Source organism: Scheffersomyces xylosifermentans (genome assembly GCF_036884685.1).
Source record: "Scheffersomyces xylosifermentans strain CBS 12540 chromosome Unknown RJT20scaffold_1, whole genome shotgun sequence".
Taxonomy (NCBI): Eukaryota; Fungi; Ascomycota; class Pichiomycetes; order Serinales; family Debaryomycetaceae; genus Scheffersomyces; species Scheffersomyces xylosifermentans.
The window spans coordinates 1,294,241-1,312,584 of record NW_027042939.1 but is presented as its reverse complement, the minus strand read 5'-3'; the positions used below and the strand labels follow the sequence as shown (position 1 = coordinate 1,312,584).

Here is an 18,344-nt window from a genome sequence, read left to right as displayed (position 1 = left end):
TTACGTTTGACTGTTAGAGGGAATGGGTGCTTAAAGGAATGAAAACCATGCTGGAGCATGTTCGTTTGAAATCTATATTACAAACTAGCGACATGCTTTATAACCAAATATCATAAAAATAGAAAACAATCTTTATCGAATACTTATAACATCACGTCATTATATAATGACTACACTTCACATATTCAACCCTTACAAAAAACAGATGGTCTGTGAGTGAAAATACTCTCGTCGCCTCTCTCCCCACCACGAGAGTCCTAGAGACAAATTCTTTTTTTTTTCTTCGCTCTGTTCCTCCTCACTGCCGTCTTCTACTCTTAAAGTTACTGCCCAAGGTCGGTAGTAGTACACCGCAGTTCCTGCTTTATTGTGTTTTTATTGCTTCTGGCCCACTTCTCCTGGGTTGCAGTTTATTTTGTGATTGTTCGTAGTGTCGAATTTGCTCTTTTGTCATTTTGTCACTTTGTCATGTTGTCATTACTGAATTTTTCATTCATTGTCTTAGTGTCTGATTTTCTGATATTCTGATTTTCTGATTTCCTCGTTGTCTTAGTGTCTCAGTGTTTCTGTGTCTCGTTCCGCTCGACACCATTTTACAGCATTTTTCCTGCAAACTTTCTAAAGTATTCTCGACCTTTCCCTGAACATTCTCACTAAAATCTTAAACTTTCTGGTAAGCATCACTTTCCAACTTCTCACTTTCCAACTTCTCACTTTCCAACTTCTCACTTTCCAACTTCTCACTTTCCAACTTTCCAACTTTTCACTTTTCTCACTTTTCTCTCACTACTAACTTTCTTCCCACTACTCACTTTTCCAGAGCACACGCAAAAGTTATCAACACGTCAATACGAATTTTCGTGCGAGTGAAAATATTAGTGGCAGTTTGCTGGAGAGTTTGAGACCGTAAAAGGGTTTTTCTATTTGTAACGAGTGTTTATTCCCCTACATTACCGTTGAGCCACAGCGTGTGTAATAATATTCCTGGAACTACCCTGTAACTCTGCAATCGATTGCAAGCTCACAGTAGAACCACGACCCCGCAATCATGGCCTCGGAATACAAATACGACGAGGAAGGCGAGACATGGCCGTTCTTCGTATTGGCTATCTTGACGTTCATTCTCATTCCTTTGACCGCCAGTTGGATCTACAGAGCGATTTACGCAAGTGATGTCAAATCATACAATGCCTCCGTCAAGGGTGCCATTGTCGTCGACGACCAAGGCCTCAAGGTTGGCAACGCTGAACAGATCTCGGCCTACCAAAGACAGAGGAAATCAGCAAAGATCTTCAACAAAACCCTAGTGATTTTGATCATAGGTTGGGCCTTGGTGATCTACATCGCTGTTTACGCGACCAAGGAAGCCGACTTGTCCGGAGTGTTTGACCCATATGCTATCTTAGAGATCTCTTCCTCCGCTACCGAAAAAGAAGTCAAGAGTCGTTACAGAAAGCTCTCATTGAAATTTCACCCTGATAAATTACCTAAGGATCTTTCTGAGAAGGCCAAGGAGGAAATGGAAGCCACTTTCATCCTTATTAACTCAGCTTACAAGGCATTGACCGACGAAGTCACCAGAGCCAACTTCTTGCAATACGGTCATCCAGATGGACGTCAAGAAGTTTCCCACGGAATTGCTCTTCCAAAGTTCTTAGTCGAGGGAAAATATTCCCCAATCATGGTAGTCTTGTACTTCCTCGTTATTGGTGTTCTTTTACCTTTTATTGTTGGAAGTTGGTGGAGCAATGTTAAGTCCCATACAAGAAAGGGACTCCATGTGGAGACCGCAGCATTATTTGCTAGAAAGTTAACTGACAGAAATCCAGCTACAGTGGTAACTCCTGAGACCATTTTAGATTGGGTATTGCAGAGTACCGAAGTACAGACTACATTCAAGCACTTGTCCACTGCCGAAATCAAGACTTTGGTCGAAAAGCACTTTGACAGAGATTTCGAGTACGTCAAGACGAACCCTCTGTTGGAAGCCGACAAAGTGAGACTTGTGGCTTTGCTCCCCAACCTTATCAATGGATTGCTCGACATTGTCGTTGTATTCAGACACATCGATATCATCGTGGCTGCACAAGATTTACAGAAGGCCGTGATTCAAGCTGTGAGACCTACAGGAAAATATCAAGAACTTCTTCAATTGCCTTTTGTCGATCCAGAGGTCGTTCGTAAGCAACCAATTACCAAACTCGGAAAACTCTTCACTTTGTCAAAGGAAGATGCAAAGAAGACATTAGGTATCAAAGACGATGCTCAATTGGATGCTGCTCTCAATGTTGCTTCTCATATACCTTCTCTTCGTATTATTGAATCTGAATTTAAAGTTCCAGGTGAGGAAGTTCTTCCTCCACTGTCTAAGGCCCACTTATCTCTTAAGTTCTTGGTTAAGTCTCCAAAGCTTAAGTCTATCCCAGAAATAAGTGAAGATAGGTTGAAAGATGAAGAGACCTTGGATTACATGAAAGACCCAACATATGCCAACTCGAGCCAACCAGAACTTCCATTCTCCTATGCTCCATATTTCCCAACAGGTGTGCGTAACCACTGGTCGGCCTACTTGATCCTCCAGAAGGACAACCGTTTGGTTGAAGGTACTACAGATTACAAAATTGAGCACATTGATTTGAGAAACTTGGAATTATCTCAAGAGGTGTGGAAGGAAGGAAAAGAAAGCGACGTTACAATCGGCTCGTACAACATTGCATTAAACTCTCCCACGCCACCAAATGCTGGAACTTTCCATTTTAGAATCTTGATTAAGAATAATGCTTACTACGGCGCTGATGTGGATATTCCTCTTTTTATGGATGTTGAGAACCCACCAATGAAGGTTCTTCCTAAAATTGTCAAGGAGGAAGTTGAAAGTGACGACGAGAGTGATATATCGGATCCCGAGGAAGATTCACTTGCTGGTGCATTGGCCGCCTTAAGAGGGGAGCCTCCAAAGAGTAAAAAGATCGAAGAAGTTGAAGAAGGCGAAAGTGATAGCGAGAGTGTATTTACAGATATAAATACTGACACCGAAGATGAAGGCGATAGCTAGTTACCTCCTAGATATAGTCATATGAGCCATATTTCTTCATGGTGTTCACAGGTGAAAATATATAGATTTCCCACTGTCATAGCTGGAAGCACAGTACCAAGTGTCCAATTTAAGAACCGGGGCTCTACGAGTCATTTCAACTAGATTGAAATGGTCTCCTGTACCATACGTTCAGCGTATTATATATTACAAATACAAATATATACAAAATTCTATTTTAGAAAGTAATGTAAGCACATCCACTCAAGGATACACGGCAATTGGAAAAGGATGAAGATCTGGACCTCCCTCTGCATACGTCACATAGTAATCAAAAAGACGAAGAATACCTCGACTTACTACACAGTGAGTGAAAGAATGAAAGCATCTGGGTTAGGCAAACCTTGCAGCTTATAGTAGTCTTTGAGTATGTCGTCACTTTTGACAAAGCCATGCTTCAAGTACCATTCTAAACTGGCGGTATTTTCCACATGCACATGAAGTACAACTTCATGTATGAACTTCTTCTTTGTCTCCTCTATCAAGTAATTTAATAACTTGGTACCAATACCCAAACCTCTGTAAGCTTCCAATACAGCAAACACTTCGATATATACGGCGTTCGGCACTATTTTAGGGTTGAGTTGTTGCTGCAACATGTTTTCATATGAGCCGAATTTATGTGACGAGTTAATAGTTTTGGCCCTAATGGCACCTACTGGCAATTCCGAGTAGTAGGCCAACTTGACGATTTGATCTGTCTTGAGAGAGTCCTTGTACCATTGTTCAGGATAAGACGTAGGAAGAGTAACTTGGTTAATTTTCTTGAACACTCCGATATTATTGGCAGTTAAGTCGTCCAATGACACGATATCCCTACCCATGGCGAAAAAAGAAACTTGCCATATACTTGGATACTAAAAGACACTGTGATTCACGACTGGACCTTAATCAAGGAAATGAAAATTAATGAAAGCTGAAAAGTCGGGTCACATGACAAAAACAACGTGACTGACATTTGGCATTGAATGCAGGTTGTTCTTTAACTATGGGATTACTGTTACCAGGCCTCTTAATGGTGGTAAGACAGCTTATTGCGTTTATGAGAGTGTTTTTTCATATGGCCATAGTATAGCACCAGGATTTCAATGAATGGGATAGAAAAGTAGTCAATTACTTCCTGGAGGTGCTTAGTATTATTTATCACTATTTGTAGTTCTTTTGCCTTCCGGTTGGTCCACAGTGTTCGTAGTATATTCTTCTTCAACGGTGATTTATCATATGCTGTCATAGGGTTTCTGAGGCACGTGACCACTTAATGGGGTCTATTATATAAGGAAGGAATCATGCTACAAAGAACTGAATGGATTCTCGTGATACCACTCTTTCCTTAACATATTAGTCAACGGCAGTTTATCACTATAGCAGAATACCATTCTACTTGTCTACAATGCTTACTTTAATCTTAGTCCTTATAGTCATCTTCTTTTTGGCCAGATCCATACTCTCTGACATCTCAGTCACAAACCCATTTGGAGCCAAGGAGAAGGAAGACGAAACCATTATAGAAGGCAAATTCACGCCACTCACACTCGCCAAATACAATGGAAAAGACAGCCCCAAGGTCTTCATTGCTGTCAGAAAGAGAGTTTTTGATGTTAGCCAGGGTTCTTCCTTCTACGGTCCTGGTGGTCCATATGCCAATTTTGCTGGTAGAGACGCTTCTCGTGGACTCGCTTTGAATTCGTTTGACATCGCGTGTTTGACTCCTATTACGGAGCCAATTGATGACTTGGCTGATCTCACAGCACCAGAAATCGAATCTTTGGACCACTGGGAAGAGCATTTTGAGAACAAGTACCCAGTGGTTGGTACTCTTTCTGAGAATGAAAAGGCCTAACTGAACTACCAGTTTTAGAGCGGAACGAGAAGTACGATCGTACCAACTATTCTTAAATAACACACGACGAGGTTAAGAACTGAAATACTCACTAGCTTTGTTTCCATTACTCTGTAGCCATTGATCAATTTTTATATCGGCAATAATTCTTCGGTGGGCCAACTTGTCCTTGCTGGGTTGTCGTTTAGCTTCTCTTAGTCGCACTACCAGTTTCTAGGACAGTAACTAGATAGAGAGTATAGAAGAATACATGTATAAGTATAGGATAGGATGAGGATGTTATACATAGATATATAATACTTTCCCTAGTATCTCTACTACAATTTCGGTCAGTGGAATTCATTCTACTACCAAATGTGTAGACTTCAACATCTCAACTCCGAAGAGAAAGAAGCCCGTACCATCACAAGCCGTGCATAATGCATTTAGCACCCATTGCTACCATATGCCAAACACACAAGGTAACCGAAGCCCGAGTTATAAGACTAATTAACAAAGATATATAGAAATTATATATATAAATTAATGAACACAATGATGATCTTTGTCTATATATTGCTTCTTCATCAATTTTAACTACCTTTCTTCTCCACTTCGTCACTGCGCTGTAGACTGTCCCTTTGATTGTGGGCACATCACCAAAAAATTTGGAACCATTGAATTTTGCAGTAACATAAATTTTCAATGCAATATATACCACGTTGAACAGTTGCAAACCACTTTTCAAATAAATAATTTCGTATACTACTTAATGACAATGACAACTCCTCTCAAGAGTATATACTTAGCCATTTTACCACCAAAATGACATCACACCCCTATACTATCTTCTTCCCAGTACCTACGGACCCATCCAACCAGCAGGTCGTGCGCCCACCACCGGATACTAACAAATTTTTGAAGATGAACTGTCTCTATTTCAACAACTAATGGAGTTGGATTCCCAGCTTGTACATAGTGACCATAGCACCATGAGTTATCGTGGCAGAGGAAGAGGTGGATTCCACAACCAGAACAATTATAGAAACAATAACAATAATAATAACCAAAATAACAATAATAACTACAACCAACAGAATGTGGACCAGTTCGTCAACCAGAACTCAATACCTGTAGAGATCTTGGGATGGAACGGAGCCTCTCTGGAAGAATGTATCAATTTCATATCGAGAAAATGCAAGATTGTCGTCAGCAACTTTAGCGTCGATCCAAGCACCGGTATCTTGAAGGGATACGTCAAAACACAGCAGCAAGCTAATGATTTATTGAATTGGTCTGGAGTGAAATTTGCAGGCCAATCTTTGAGGATAACCAAAGCCAATAGTCCAGACTCTTTCACAAACAAAATGGGAGGTGGTGGAAGCCAGATACCTCCAAACAGTAATAACACAATTGAAACAATTACCAATTTCTTGAAAACTCGTTATCAGCCAGAGATAAAGCTCTTGAACCTCGCCAGTGTCAAGCTGGATCACAACTTAAATTCCCAGGGATTCTTTGGCTCAATTTCTACAACTTCAAAGTTTTTCATGGCCTTGATGAAAATTGCCAAGGACCTTAAGTTGGACGTTCTTAGTGTAGACTTGTCTGGTAACGAATTGTCTGATTTAGCCACCATTTCTCCACTCGCTGCCACTTTCCCATTATTGCAAAATCTTTCCTTGCAGAACAACAATTTCAATAGACTCAAGGCATTCGAAACGTGGCGTCACAAGTTAAACTTTCTTCGAGAATTACTCCTTGGTGGTAATCCACTTGTGGCCAACCAGACCAACCCCATAGAAATAAACAATATCAAGGTCGAGTTAATGAAGTCGTTCCCTCGTTTGATAGTATTAGACGGCGAGGTGATAAGAAATGAGGAGTTACTTAATAATACCTTATCTTTCCCATTTCCAGCACTGGTATCCATGTTTTTTCAGGATGAAGAGATCAGAAACATGTCTACTAATTTCATATCCAATTACTTAAAATTATGGGACGCCAACAGGGCTGACCTCATGATTCTCTATCAAAACGAATCCCAATTTTCGATGCAAGTCGATTCCTCACATCCATACCTCATTGACTCCAACCCTAGTCACTACTCCAGTGGGACAGACTTTGGTAATTATTTATCCAATTCCCGTAATTTGACAAGAGTGTCATCTGTGAAAGCAAGATTGGGTCGGGTTGCCATTGGTCAGGAACAGATTTTCAAGTCATTCTCCCAACTTCCGAAAACACGTCATGACCTCATGACGCACCCAGAATTGTTTTCCGTGGAGAGTTACAGATTCCCACAGTTAAATGGAATCATGATTGTAATACACGGAAGTTTCGAAGAAACAGCACAACCAGAAGCAGAAGCCCCGCAAAGTGTCCCTAACGGACCAAGAGGACGTTTCAATAATTCGAAAAACAAAAAAGCTGCTCTTAGCAAGAAGAGTTTTGATAGAACCTTTGTTGTGATTCCAGGCCCAAATGGGTCCATGATCGTAGCCAGTGACTTGTTATCTGTCAGGCCATTTGCAGTCACTGATGCTTGGAATGTGGCACATAAAGATGCCTCTCCAGCACCTGCAAATGCAGCTATCCCTGGACCTGTACCACCAGCTGTTGGAGGAGTTCCACAAAGGGTACCTACACCTGCAGATTTACCGGCGGAAGTCAAGGTAAATCTCAGTCCACTTCAGCAGGAGATTCTAGTGAAGATTCTTTTGGAAACGAAGTTGAACATGCAATACAGTATCATGCTCTGTGAGCAGAGCAACTGGGACTACCAGCAGTGTACTATAAATTTCAAAAACTCTGCTGCTACACTTCCCCGTGAGGCCTTTACGGCATAAAATAGAGATGGGACTATATCAAGACGGAACAACGTATAATCAACTATGATTGTATGTGATGTATTTGTATAGGCATATAAAAAATATAAATATCTTTAAGTATTTAGCAGCCAGCTTACGTTAGTGAGACAACTACGTAGAATACTTTTCACCATCAACAACTATTAAAGTCACTCATGAACCAAAACAACCCATTCATCAAAAGCAACCCCAGTCATCATAATAACTTTCAAGTATCAATGTGACACTTCCTTCTGATTCATAATACATGGTAGCGCGAATCGAATCAAGAGCACATCACAAAATATCATTACACCAATTTGCAATTGATAATGTTGCTTCTTTAATACCAAGACGATAGCAAGTCAATTGAGGGACACTAGAATGCATCTATAGTATAATGGGGTACAATATTGCTATGGTGACAGATTTCTTCTACCCTCAGCCGGGAGGAGTAGAGTTTCATGTCTATCACTTATCGCAGAAACTCATAGACTTAGGCCATTCAGTAGTTATTATTACTCACGACTATGGATCCAGAAATGGAGTACGTACTCTTACTAATGGGTTGAAAGTATATTATGTACCATTGGCGGTTATTTTCAGAAGTTCTACATATCCATCGGTTTTTCTGGCTTTTGCTGTAGTCAGAAACATCTTCATACGTGAAGAAATAGACATCGTACATGGCCATGGGTCTTTATCCAGTTTGTGCCACGAAGCTATATTTCATGGACGAACAATGGGAATGAAAACGGTATTTACAGACCACTCCCTTTTTGGATTTGCCGATGTTTCATCTATTCTAGGAAACAAGTTGCTTAAATTTAGCTTGAGTGACGTCGGGCATGTTATTTGTGTGTCCCACACTTGTAAAGAGAATACTGTCTTACGTGCTTCTATAGACCCACTCAATGTGTCAGTAATACCGAATGCTGTAATTTCAAAAGATTTCTCACCAGCTAAAGACAAAATATTGCCTTCGGCCAAGACTACAATAACTATTGTCGTAATATCTCGACTTTTTCCTAACAAAGGAGCAGATTTGTTGACAGCTATAATACCGAGAATTTGTAACGATAGACCAGAAGTCCGCTTCTTGATAGCAGGAGATGGTCCTAAGTTCTTGGACTTGGAACAAATGAGAGAAAAGTACTTCTTACAGGAGAGAGTAACTCTTATAGGGGCAGTGAAACACGAAGAAGTCAGAGATGTTATGGTTCAGGGAGATATCTATCTTCATCCCTCCCTTACCGAAGCATTCGGAACAGTGATTGTAGAAGCAGCCTCTTGTGGGTTGTACGTTGTCACTACCAAAGTGGGTGGTATACCAGAAGTCCTTCCCGCACATATGACTAGTTTTGCAGAGCCGGAGGAGGACTCCCTTGTGTCAGCAGCTTTGACCGCCATTGACTTGGTGAAATCAGGAGAAATCGAGACATCTAAGTTTCATGATGAAGTTGCCAAAATGTATAGTTGGGCAAACATAGCAAAGCGGACAGAGAACGTGTACAAACTTTTAGACAAGACGAGAACAAATGAACCTCTTTTCAACAGGTTGCAAAAATACTATTGCTGCGGATTTATAGCTGGAAAGTTATTTGTCCTTATTGTCATAGTTGATATTTTTATCTACGAAATTCTCGAGTGGTTATACCCTGCCGAGCATATAGACAAGGCCACTAAATGGCCTCGGAAGAAACTTAATTCTATTAATGACTGCAATGACCATGATTAATTTTATAATATTTAATACATAATACTACTTACTCAATGAAAGTTGAATAGCGTTTAGCTGAGTTTCTATAGAATTCAACAGTTCTTTAAGTGAAAGGTTTACATATTTTGGGAAATTGGCTTTTGGAAGCCACTTCTGACCTGACGTTGAAGTCTTGATGGCAACAGTACGAAGTGCTAATTCTTGTAGTTGTCTGCCGCAATTGTGAAAGTCCATACTACGATGGTCAACAGGTATCTTAGTATGACCTATTGGATTCTTGAGCCAGCCCAAGTTATCTTCTCGTGCGACTGTTGATTGAAAGACCTGATTCGCAACCTTTCTAAGCAAAACGATTTCCTCGATCAAGGCTAGTCTGTCTATTGCTTTACTTTCTGATTGCATAGACGTGAACTTGCCTTGGAAGTCAAATTCCTCTCTGCTCTTAGCTAAATCTTCTATCTCCTTTTCCAATGCTGCATTAGATAGAGTAAGATCTTCTATTTTATTCTTACTCTCTTCATATTCAAGATGTAACTTGCTGAGCTTCGACTTGACTTCTTGAATAGCACTGATATGCATCGAGTTAAGCGATTCCATATTTTTTTCTAGTAATTTGATATTTAGCTGGTATTCATTTAGTTGTCTGTCTTTCTCAGAAATCTTAACTTTCGAGTCTTCTAATTCCGCTTTCAACGCATCCGCGTCAATAACTTCGACTTCGCTGGGCTGTTTGTCTGATTTATCTCGAGCCTCGTAAATGGAATGGATACCGACGTTACGGATTGAGTACACGGTATCGGCTCTATTTTTGTACTTATTGAGTCTGTCCTCAATCTCTGTTAAGGTATTCTCTAATATAGAGTGTGACTCATCAACTAATCCGTTGATGCAAAAGTCAAGCCTTCTGATGTGCCATTGATTCGACATCGTGACATCTTCCACTAGTGTGTTCATGTCAAACTCAGAGTTTGCGAAAACAATATCACTCATCTCGTCGGATTTCAGTAAGCGGTCCAAGACTTCACTTGATAAAAGCTCCGTCGAAGCACACTCTTTTGATAGCAGAGTAACCTTGCTGCTTATCTTATTTTCGAAGTCAGAGTCGGTTTTCCCCTTTAACCACTTATGTAAAACAATATCATTTAGAAAGCGGCCGCTAATTTGAGAATCAGAATGAATAAATGACAATTGAAACATAAAGCAGTACCTATTAAAATGCTCCAAGTCCAGCGTCCTCAACTGCGATAATAATACCATAAGGTCTCCTGCTAAATTCAAAATAGGACTAATAAATGTGGGTTCATCTTCGTAAGAAGTGCTGTTTATAGAAATAAGATTAGATTCCAACTTGATTAAGACATCAACCAAATTTTCAGAGCTTTCCGTAACACTTTCATTGTTGTAGTTTGATTCCCATAATTGAAGCAACATTTCGAGTTGCTTAATAAGTATTGTTGAAGTATGTTGTCGCAATTGTGAAAGATACGAACTCTTGTCCTGTCTCCCCCACGATTGCTTTAATTCTTTCACATAAAATATGCAACATTTCATATGGTATATGGCATCCCAAACACCATCCGAAGCTACAGAATGGTCCCATTGAAGACTCTCCTGTAGGCTACTTAATTTGAACTCAGCAAATTGAGCTGATACTCTTTCTGCGCGATTTGACGATTTCAGAGCTGCAAGTTGTACTTTAAGTAATTCTATTTCTTGTATCAATTGATCTGTTGATTCATCATTCGTACTTGGTTCGTCAATTTGAAGACCCTTCAATCTTTCTTCCATAAATCTATTCCTTTTCTCAAGTTCTTGAATAGTAATCTTGTCTAGTTTAATAACTTCCAGCAATTTGGACAAATTATTCTTCAACTCTTGTTCAACTATCGTATGACTCTCCTCAAGGCTGATATCTAGTTCATGAAGTTCATTGAACTCGTCAATCGTCTTTGTGAGATTCTCCACTTTTTTAGATAACTCCTCGTTCTCACTACTAAGATGTTCTACCACCTTCTCCAAATCCAAGGTGGATTCAAGCTTTTCTCTAAGAGTGTTGATCGTTTCTTCGGCTACTGTGAGCTTCTTTTGGATTGCTTCGAAGTCAGAGCGAGATGCCTCCTGCTGTGAAATCCTAGCTGTCAATTCCTTTATTTCTTTCAGCATATCCAGCTCCTTGCTGGTTGTGAATTGTTGAAGACTTACCAAAGCTGATTCCAATTGCTTGTTACGAAGGATAATCTTTTGGACATCGTCTTCATTGAACTCATCAAAGGAAAAGCTACTGTTAATCTCATTTTCAAGCTGCTTGTTTAATTCTGCCTCTTCTTGAAGAAGACTGTAATCAGTTTTGAGTTCATCATATTTCATTTGTAGTTCTTCCAATTGTGACTGAAGACCATCTGTAGATGCAACCAAAAAATCATGATCCACTGTTTGCATTTCCAATTGTGACTCAAGAGCAGTAATACTTTTATCTCGTTTGATCAATTCTTGCTCAATAGCAGATAATTTCTCCTTATATTCTCTTATTTCGCCGCTGGTGTTCCTTAACTTCAGCTGTAACTTGTCTATAACATTGTGCAAATGTGAAGGATCATCTACTGAGGGTCTTGCGAGACGGGGTGATTCTAGTCTCGGAGAGGTGGAACTCGCTCTTGATTGGGATAACAAAGCTTCTCTGACAAACAAGCCATATTTCCCGTCGGACTTGGAAGTGCTGAAATATCGTATATCATTTACCGATCCGTCATTTCTACCGTTGGGTCTGTCAAGCTCTATTCCGTACCATTCACCAGCTGCAAATTCCGTAGGGCCTATGAATCTCACGACTCCAGACTCATCTTTGACCAGGACTTTCAGGCCGATGGTTAGCATCATGGTGAGGCTGGATACCCGTGGTAGCTGATGTAGAATCGAGTATAGTAAAACAAAAAGGGTATAAGAAAAAGAACAAATTGCCTATCTGTTTTAGTTCTTGTTTCTCTCCATTGCAAAACTGCTACCTGCTACTACTAATAGTACTAAAAACAGACTCACTAACTAAGGACAGTACGAGATCAGAAAGACTCCATATACAGAACAGGAGAATAAATAGAAGCGCGTTTTCAATTGTCATGTCTCTAATTTCTGATGTCTCTGAATTCTCATGTTCTCTCAATGCTCATGTTATGTCAATTTTCATGTCTCACTCTTATTTTCCATTTCTCATAAGTCTCGTCTATTGATTTCGCAAAGAGAGAATTAAGTAATTTAGAATTGATATTTAAGCAACTGACCATTGAGAGAATTGAGCATGAGCATTGAGAAGTAATTATCTACTGAAATTAACTTATCTACTGCAAATTAAACATTGAAGATCGTGAACTGAGAATGTCTCTCTTAAACTGTGTAGAGTAGTGCATTCTTTTCCAAATCGTTAATTACTGTTGTGGTTTGGTGCTGTATACCGTCTTTTCTACAAACTCAAGAAGCCGCTTCTGTATTCTGTGTGTATACTGTGTTCTGTGTACTGTGTCGTTTGTGTCTACCATTAAAGTCCGTGTAACTAGTAAGCATTGAAGTGATATCATTAACGTCACTCTCCGAAAGTACTAAATCTCCAGCTTACTTATTCATAGCATAGGCATTTGCTGGCAATTCCGGTACGAGATCATCTTTCACAAATCAGTACACAACCGTCACCAAATGCTGCACAATAACTCGTCTCTTTCAGCTGGGAATAACTCCTCCAGCGCCAAAAGAGGTTTGGGAAACCTCAAGGTAGAGCTTTTAAATGAACAGAAGCAAGAGATTAGAGAGGCCTTCTCACTCTTTGACATGAATAATGACGGATATTTGGATTATCACGAACTCAAAGTGGCGTTTAGAGCACTCGGGTTCGATTTATCTAAAAGAGAAGTGTTGGACGTGATACACGAATACGATACAGATGACAGAAATTTGATATCCTATGAGAACTTCTTCCAAGATGGTAAGTCTGAAATTACTACATAGGCGCTATCTCAGATACGCTTAATCCATTTTGATGAAATAGTACTAACATTAGTCTTCTAGTCGGCGAAAGAATTGTGAATAGAGACCCATTGGACGAGATACGTAGAGCGTTCAAGTTATTTGCTGACGAGCAAACTGGCACTATCATGCTTAGAAACTTAAGAAGGGTCGCCAAGGAGTTAGGAGAAAACTTAACCGAGGACGAACTTAAAGCAATGATAGAAGAGTTTGATTTGGATGGAGATCAAGCAAGTACGTGTTATAAAAGATCTAATGTTGTGACATTTCACCTTTGAAATGTCCAGTGCCTTTGAACCAGGTGGGACTGACAAATACTAACAAATATTATAGTCAACGAAGAGGAGTTTATTAAAATTTGCACTGAATAGACCTAGAGAACTGGAATTTTGAGGTGAGAGGGCATGAAGCTGCCTCCACTCATTGTATAATCTGTATATTATAATTCTGTATGAATAAAGCCCCAGAGGTATTATATGACATTAATGTAGTCATTGTGAATGAAGAGATGCTTAGAATTAAGCCAGTTGAGAAGGATCGTCTATTGATGATCAATATTCATCTAACTTATTAGTTAATTTGAGTTTCAAACCTTATCAGCTAAATTGGATTGAAAGCAATTGGTTGGAATCAGTCAAAATTGATGCTCTATAGTGTAGCCAATTGCTTAACTTGGAGTAAGCTCTCCTGTAATTGAAATATCACAACCTTCTACTACTGACAGTACTCAGAGCGTTGTTATTTTGCCTATATTTCAATCTTCGAAGAATTTTTTTTTTTGGAAAGGTTCTTGAAACTTTTGACATAATTTCCCAATGAATCTCTTCTGTCCATCCCCATCCCCTCTAATCTACTATTCGGAATCTGCTCTCTCACTACGACCACGAGAACAAAAAAAGTTGCAAATTATAGTAATATTATATACATATATATATATCACATTATAACATACGGGACTATATTTTTCATAATTCAGCAAAGCTTCTATATTGATGGCAACCTCGACAATATACATCCACCACATCAACTTTCACTCACTAGAGTCCTCCTTCTCCCTCTATCCTCATCTTGTTCACACTCACTTCTGTATATCACTCCACACTTCATCAACCTCCCAAGAAAGTCGCATTGCAACCAAAAATCTCCCCAAGCAGAATTTATACAAATTGAACGCAGCGCTACCACTTGGTCGTGTGAGGAAATTTTTCACTTACATTTTTTTCAGTTGCCGGTTTAACATATAACATCTATAACCAATGGTGTTGTAGTTGTCACTTAGACTAGCAAACCACAGTCAGCATGTCGTGGAACACAGCTAAGAAGAGATTCCAAAGGGATATAGAAAGTCTCCCTACTCGTCTTCGCGAGTATTACCAAAGAGAACTCAATGCTAGATACACATTGCCAACGTTTGAAGGAGCCCAACTTCCAACGATACCAGCACCAAAGAGAAAGACTAATGTCCAGAAAGGTATCGCTCCAGGTGACTTAGTGTATATCACAGAAGGCGAAAAGAAGGGAACCGTGACTTCTGTCTTCCATTATAATCCTAGTAACGATGCCGTGTTAGTCGCCAACGTTACTGAGAAAAGAATCACTCCAAAGACAACTTGGGTGGATAACCAGAACTCCCATTATGTAGACTATCCAAAGTACATTCCCCATTCTTCGGTTAAGCTCGCTGGTAAAGATAGAGATGACTCTGGCAAAGTGAGTTACGTAGTTGCTGACGAAATCGTCTTGAAAGACAAGTACTATGATGACAGATACAGATCATGGTTACCAAGACGTTTTGTAAAACATCACGATACCATAGAAATCCCATGGCCAAATCCTCCAACTGCATTTGAAGACGATAGCTTATCGACTCCAGAGCTTGCTGTTTTGGAAAAGACTTATGAGTTGCAAACAATAGCCAAACCTCCTTTCCCTAAGGCCGCTTTGGACCAGTTAAGAAACCCTTACTCCAGACATAAGAAGAGAGTGTTATCTGAGTTGCAAGCCAGAAGACTTAATTCTCCAGAGATGCCACTTTCTACAGAGCAGAAGATATACTTGGCCAAACAAGCCAACAAGCCCAAGAAGGTATATACCAACTTGTCAGAAGAAATCAAGGATTTCATCGGTGACAAGATCGCACAGCATGTCAATAGCATCAAAGAGCCAGCCATGCTTGCTCATTTGGAAGCTTTGTCGAAGTCTACTATTCCAGACTTCAAGAAGACAATGGAAAACATCAAGGAAAACGAGAAGACTCAATAGGAGGTGTGTTGTAATTAGCCATAACCCATGTACATATATAATAAATAACTAGACGTTACGTTACTTGAAGTACAAATGTAAAATGTTGGAACTGGACTGGATTTCACTGTAATAGCTCGCATTACAATACACTTGAGTGTAGTTTCCTCTCGGGCTACGCACAATATATCTTGTCGATATGTATATTATATTTTACACTACTCTCCTCTCTACAATTTCTCGTAGTCCAACTTGCCCTCCAACTTCTTGACATCGGCAACTTTTCTGACAGCCTTCATCAAGTCATTCTGCAATATATAGTCTCTGTCATCTCTAATGGCAAAGAAACCAGCTTCGGTGACCACATTTCTGATATCAGCACCATTGAAACCATCACTCATTTTCACTGCAGCTTCAAAGTCAAATTCACCTTGCTTAGCAACCTTGGATGTGTGGATCTTGAAAATTTCTAAACGGCCAGCCTCATTTGGCAAACCAATTTCAATTTTTCTGTCCAATCTACCAGCTCTTAACAACGCTGGGTCTAATGTATCTGGTCTGTTGGTTGCCATAATCACCTTCGTCTGTCCCAAAGTATCGAAACCATCCATTTGGTTCAACAATTCCATCAATGTTCTTTGAATTTCTCTATCAGCAGAAGTACCTTCACTGAATCTACGACCACCAATAGCATCGACCTCATCCATGAAAATGATACATGGTTCGTGCTCTCTGGCATATGCAAACATTTCTCTAATCAAACGAGCGGATTCACCGATATACTTGTCCACAATGGCAGATGCTGGAGAAAAGATGAAGTTGGCTCCAATGGTGGCAGCTACAGCTTTAGCAAGCAACGTCTTACCGGTTCCTGGTGGGCCATATAACAATACACCCTTTGGAGGCTTGATTCCTACTCTGTGGAATAATTCTGGATTCTTGAGAGGAAGCTCAATGACTTCTCTCAATTCTCTGATTTGGTCCGTTAATCCACCGATACCATTGAAAGAAATGTCACCGGGTTCAAATGTAGTCATGTTGTACACCAAAGGATCAACTTCTCTTGGCAATATACGCATAATTGTTAATGTAGTCATGTCTAATGACACTCTAACACCATTTTTCAAGCTTTCTTTCTTGATAGTATTACGGCATCCGACAATGTAACGAGGGCCTGATGAAGCCTTAACGATGAAACGTTCTTCATCCAATTGTTTAAGCACCTCTCCTATGATTTGGCCTACGGATTGAAGAGCCTTTATGTCATTTTCGGTCTTGTCGTAGTCGTTATCCAAGTCTCGTATGCTGAGTCTGAGTTCCTTCAAACGAGCGTCCCATTTTCTGTGCTCAAGAAGCTTATCCTTGAACTTAGACAATGCTCTGTCTCTTTCAGGGTCTGTTTGCTGTTGTGGGGCCGATGGTGTTTCGTCGGCGTTCAAAGCTGCCAAAAGGGGATCGTTTTCTTCGGCCATGATGTATACGAATTTAGTAATTCAAAAGCGATTCGATTCGTTGACTCGTTGTTAGGATCGTTTTAGTTCTCTGATTCCACCTCTTCTTCGAGTATCTACTATGCGTATCGAAACCAAGTAGTCACAAATGTGTAGATGTACAAAGGTATGTTCTAATAACCGGAAGAAATCCAACTCAATGAGAACTGCTATATCTTTCACGGGAAAACAGACTGAGCTTACTTATGTATCACTGCTATTCTACTACTCAATCGTCCAATTGTTCAATAAGTGATAACTACCTAAATCACTAACATTCACGTCCAGCGCTAGTCGATTGTTGTAGTGGCAAAATAGATGGTGGTGAGCACACGACCGAGTGCGAGAGACAAAGAAAGTAGGGGAAATGCGACAGAAAAGCGACAAAAGAACGACAGCAGAAAACCACTGAAAAACAACAGAATCAAACAAAAACCTGAACAAAAAACTCAAGAAGACATGTCACGTGAAAAAGTCGAACAGTGCAGAGGCACCCGAAAAATCTCTGTTACTATGACTGAATAATGAAAGAGAGCAGAGTAATGAGAGAAATGAGAGAGGACATGGAAAAGAAAGAGATCAGTTGTTTTGTAATACAGAAAGTACATTGGGTCGGAACAAAGCGGTACATAGTATAGAAAAGTGAGTGTTATACGCAGCGATGGAATTTCACGCAATTGTATTCTGTGGCGAGGGAAAGACCTTGAGTCCCTTCTCACAAACAAGATCAACAGGCATGCCAAAAGCCCTCTTGCCCATTGCTAATAGACCTATGATAGAGTATGTGTTGGAATGGTGTGAAAAGGCATTTTTTCCAAAAGTCACCGTGGTGACAAGCACCCAATCACAGGAGGACATCGAAAAGGCCGTGAATGCCTACCATGCCACCCTTGTTCAGAGAAAGAAAGATAACCAAGAAGCAGAGTCCAAAGAGGCATCGGATGATGTTTCTGGATACTCAACAGCTATTAACGTATTGGGACTTGACACCGAAAGTAGCGGTGAAATCTTGTATCATTTGCATAAATCGTCTTCCTTGAAAGGATCTCAAAATTTCGTGATTTTACCGTGTGATTTTGTCACCAACTTACCCCCACAAGTATTAATCGAGGCATACAGA

General features: G+C 40.0%; 9 protein-coding genes across 9 annotated transcripts; 6 read left to right on the top strand and 3 right to left on the bottom strand. All coding sequences in view use genetic code 12, as the record gives it.

Moving 5' to 3' along the window:
- Positions 1–632: 632 nt before the first annotated feature.
- On the top strand, positions 633–3,224 carry RJT20DRAFT_10948 (protein-transporting protein). The gene has a single exon (XM_064915754.1). It carries the CDS (start codon positions 1,049–1,051, stop codon positions 3,053–3,055), a length of 2,007 nt encoding a protein of 668 aa, XP_064777031.1. The 5' UTR covers positions 633–1,048; the 3' UTR covers positions 3,056–3,224.
- Positions 3,225–3,276: 52 nt separating this feature from the next.
- NAT5 (peptide alpha-N-acetyltransferase subunit) lies at positions 3,277–3,947 on the bottom strand. Its single transcript, XM_064916134.1, has one exon. It carries the CDS (start codon positions 3,916–3,918, stop codon positions 3,394–3,396), a length of 525 nt encoding a protein of 174 aa, XP_064777030.1. The 5' UTR covers positions 3,919–3,947; the 3' UTR covers positions 3,277–3,393.
- A 215-nt stretch (positions 3,948–4,162) lies between these two features.
- Positions 4,163–5,026, top strand: DAP1 (Dap1p). Its single transcript, XM_064915752.1, has one exon. The coding sequence runs from the start codon at positions 4,485–4,487 to the stop codon at positions 4,932–4,934; it is 450 nt and encodes a 149-aa protein (XP_064777029.1). The 5' UTR covers positions 4,163–4,484; the 3' UTR covers positions 4,935–5,026.
- An 850-nt stretch (positions 5,027–5,876) lies between these two features.
- On the top strand, positions 5,877–7,862 carry MEX67 (Mex67p). Its single transcript, XM_064916133.1, has one exon. It carries the CDS (start codon positions 5,906–5,908, stop codon positions 7,760–7,762), a length of 1,857 nt encoding a protein of 618 aa, XP_064777028.1. The 5' UTR covers positions 5,877–5,905; the 3' UTR covers positions 7,763–7,862.
- Positions 7,863–8,117: 255 nt separating this feature from the next.
- Positions 8,118–9,529, top strand: SPT14 (phosphatidylinositol N-acetylglucosaminyltransferase). The gene has a single exon (XM_064918987.1). The coding sequence runs from the start codon at positions 8,163–8,165 to the stop codon at positions 9,498–9,500; it is 1,338 nt and encodes a 445-aa protein (XP_064777027.1). The 5' UTR covers positions 8,118–8,162; the 3' UTR covers positions 9,501–9,529.
- Positions 9,513–12,534, bottom strand: NIP100 (Nip100p). The gene has a single exon (XM_064915751.1). It carries the CDS (start codon positions 12,357–12,359, stop codon positions 9,525–9,527), a length of 2,835 nt encoding a protein of 944 aa, XP_064777026.1. The 5' UTR covers positions 12,360–12,534; the 3' UTR covers positions 9,513–9,524.
- A 632-nt stretch (positions 12,535–13,166) lies between these two features.
- RJT20DRAFT_90812 (centrin) lies at positions 13,167–13,771 on the top strand (the record flags this gene model as incomplete). Its single annotated transcript, XM_064921342.1, has 2 exons — positions 13,167–13,452; positions 13,536–13,771. 2 exons carry the CDS (start codon positions 13,167–13,169, stop codon positions 13,769–13,771), a joined length of 522 nt encoding a protein of 173 aa, XP_064777025.1.
- Positions 13,772–14,328: 557 nt separating this feature from the next.
- Positions 14,329–15,860, top strand: MRPL40 (mitochondrial 54S ribosomal protein YmL40). The gene has a single exon (XM_064915750.1). It carries the CDS (start codon positions 14,793–14,795, stop codon positions 15,753–15,755), a length of 963 nt encoding a protein of 320 aa, XP_064777024.1. The 5' UTR covers positions 14,329–14,792; the 3' UTR covers positions 15,756–15,860.
- Positions 15,861–15,964: 104 nt separating this feature from the next.
- Positions 15,965–17,983, bottom strand: RPT4 (proteasome regulatory particle base subunit; the record flags this gene model as incomplete). The annotated part of the gene is made up of 2 exons (XM_064918673.1): positions 15,965–17,112; positions 17,944–17,983. 2 exons carry the CDS (start codon positions 17,981–17,983, stop codon positions 15,965–15,967), a joined length of 1,188 nt encoding a protein of 395 aa, XP_064777023.1.
- Between the last annotated feature and the right edge of the window lie 361 nt (positions 17,984–18,344).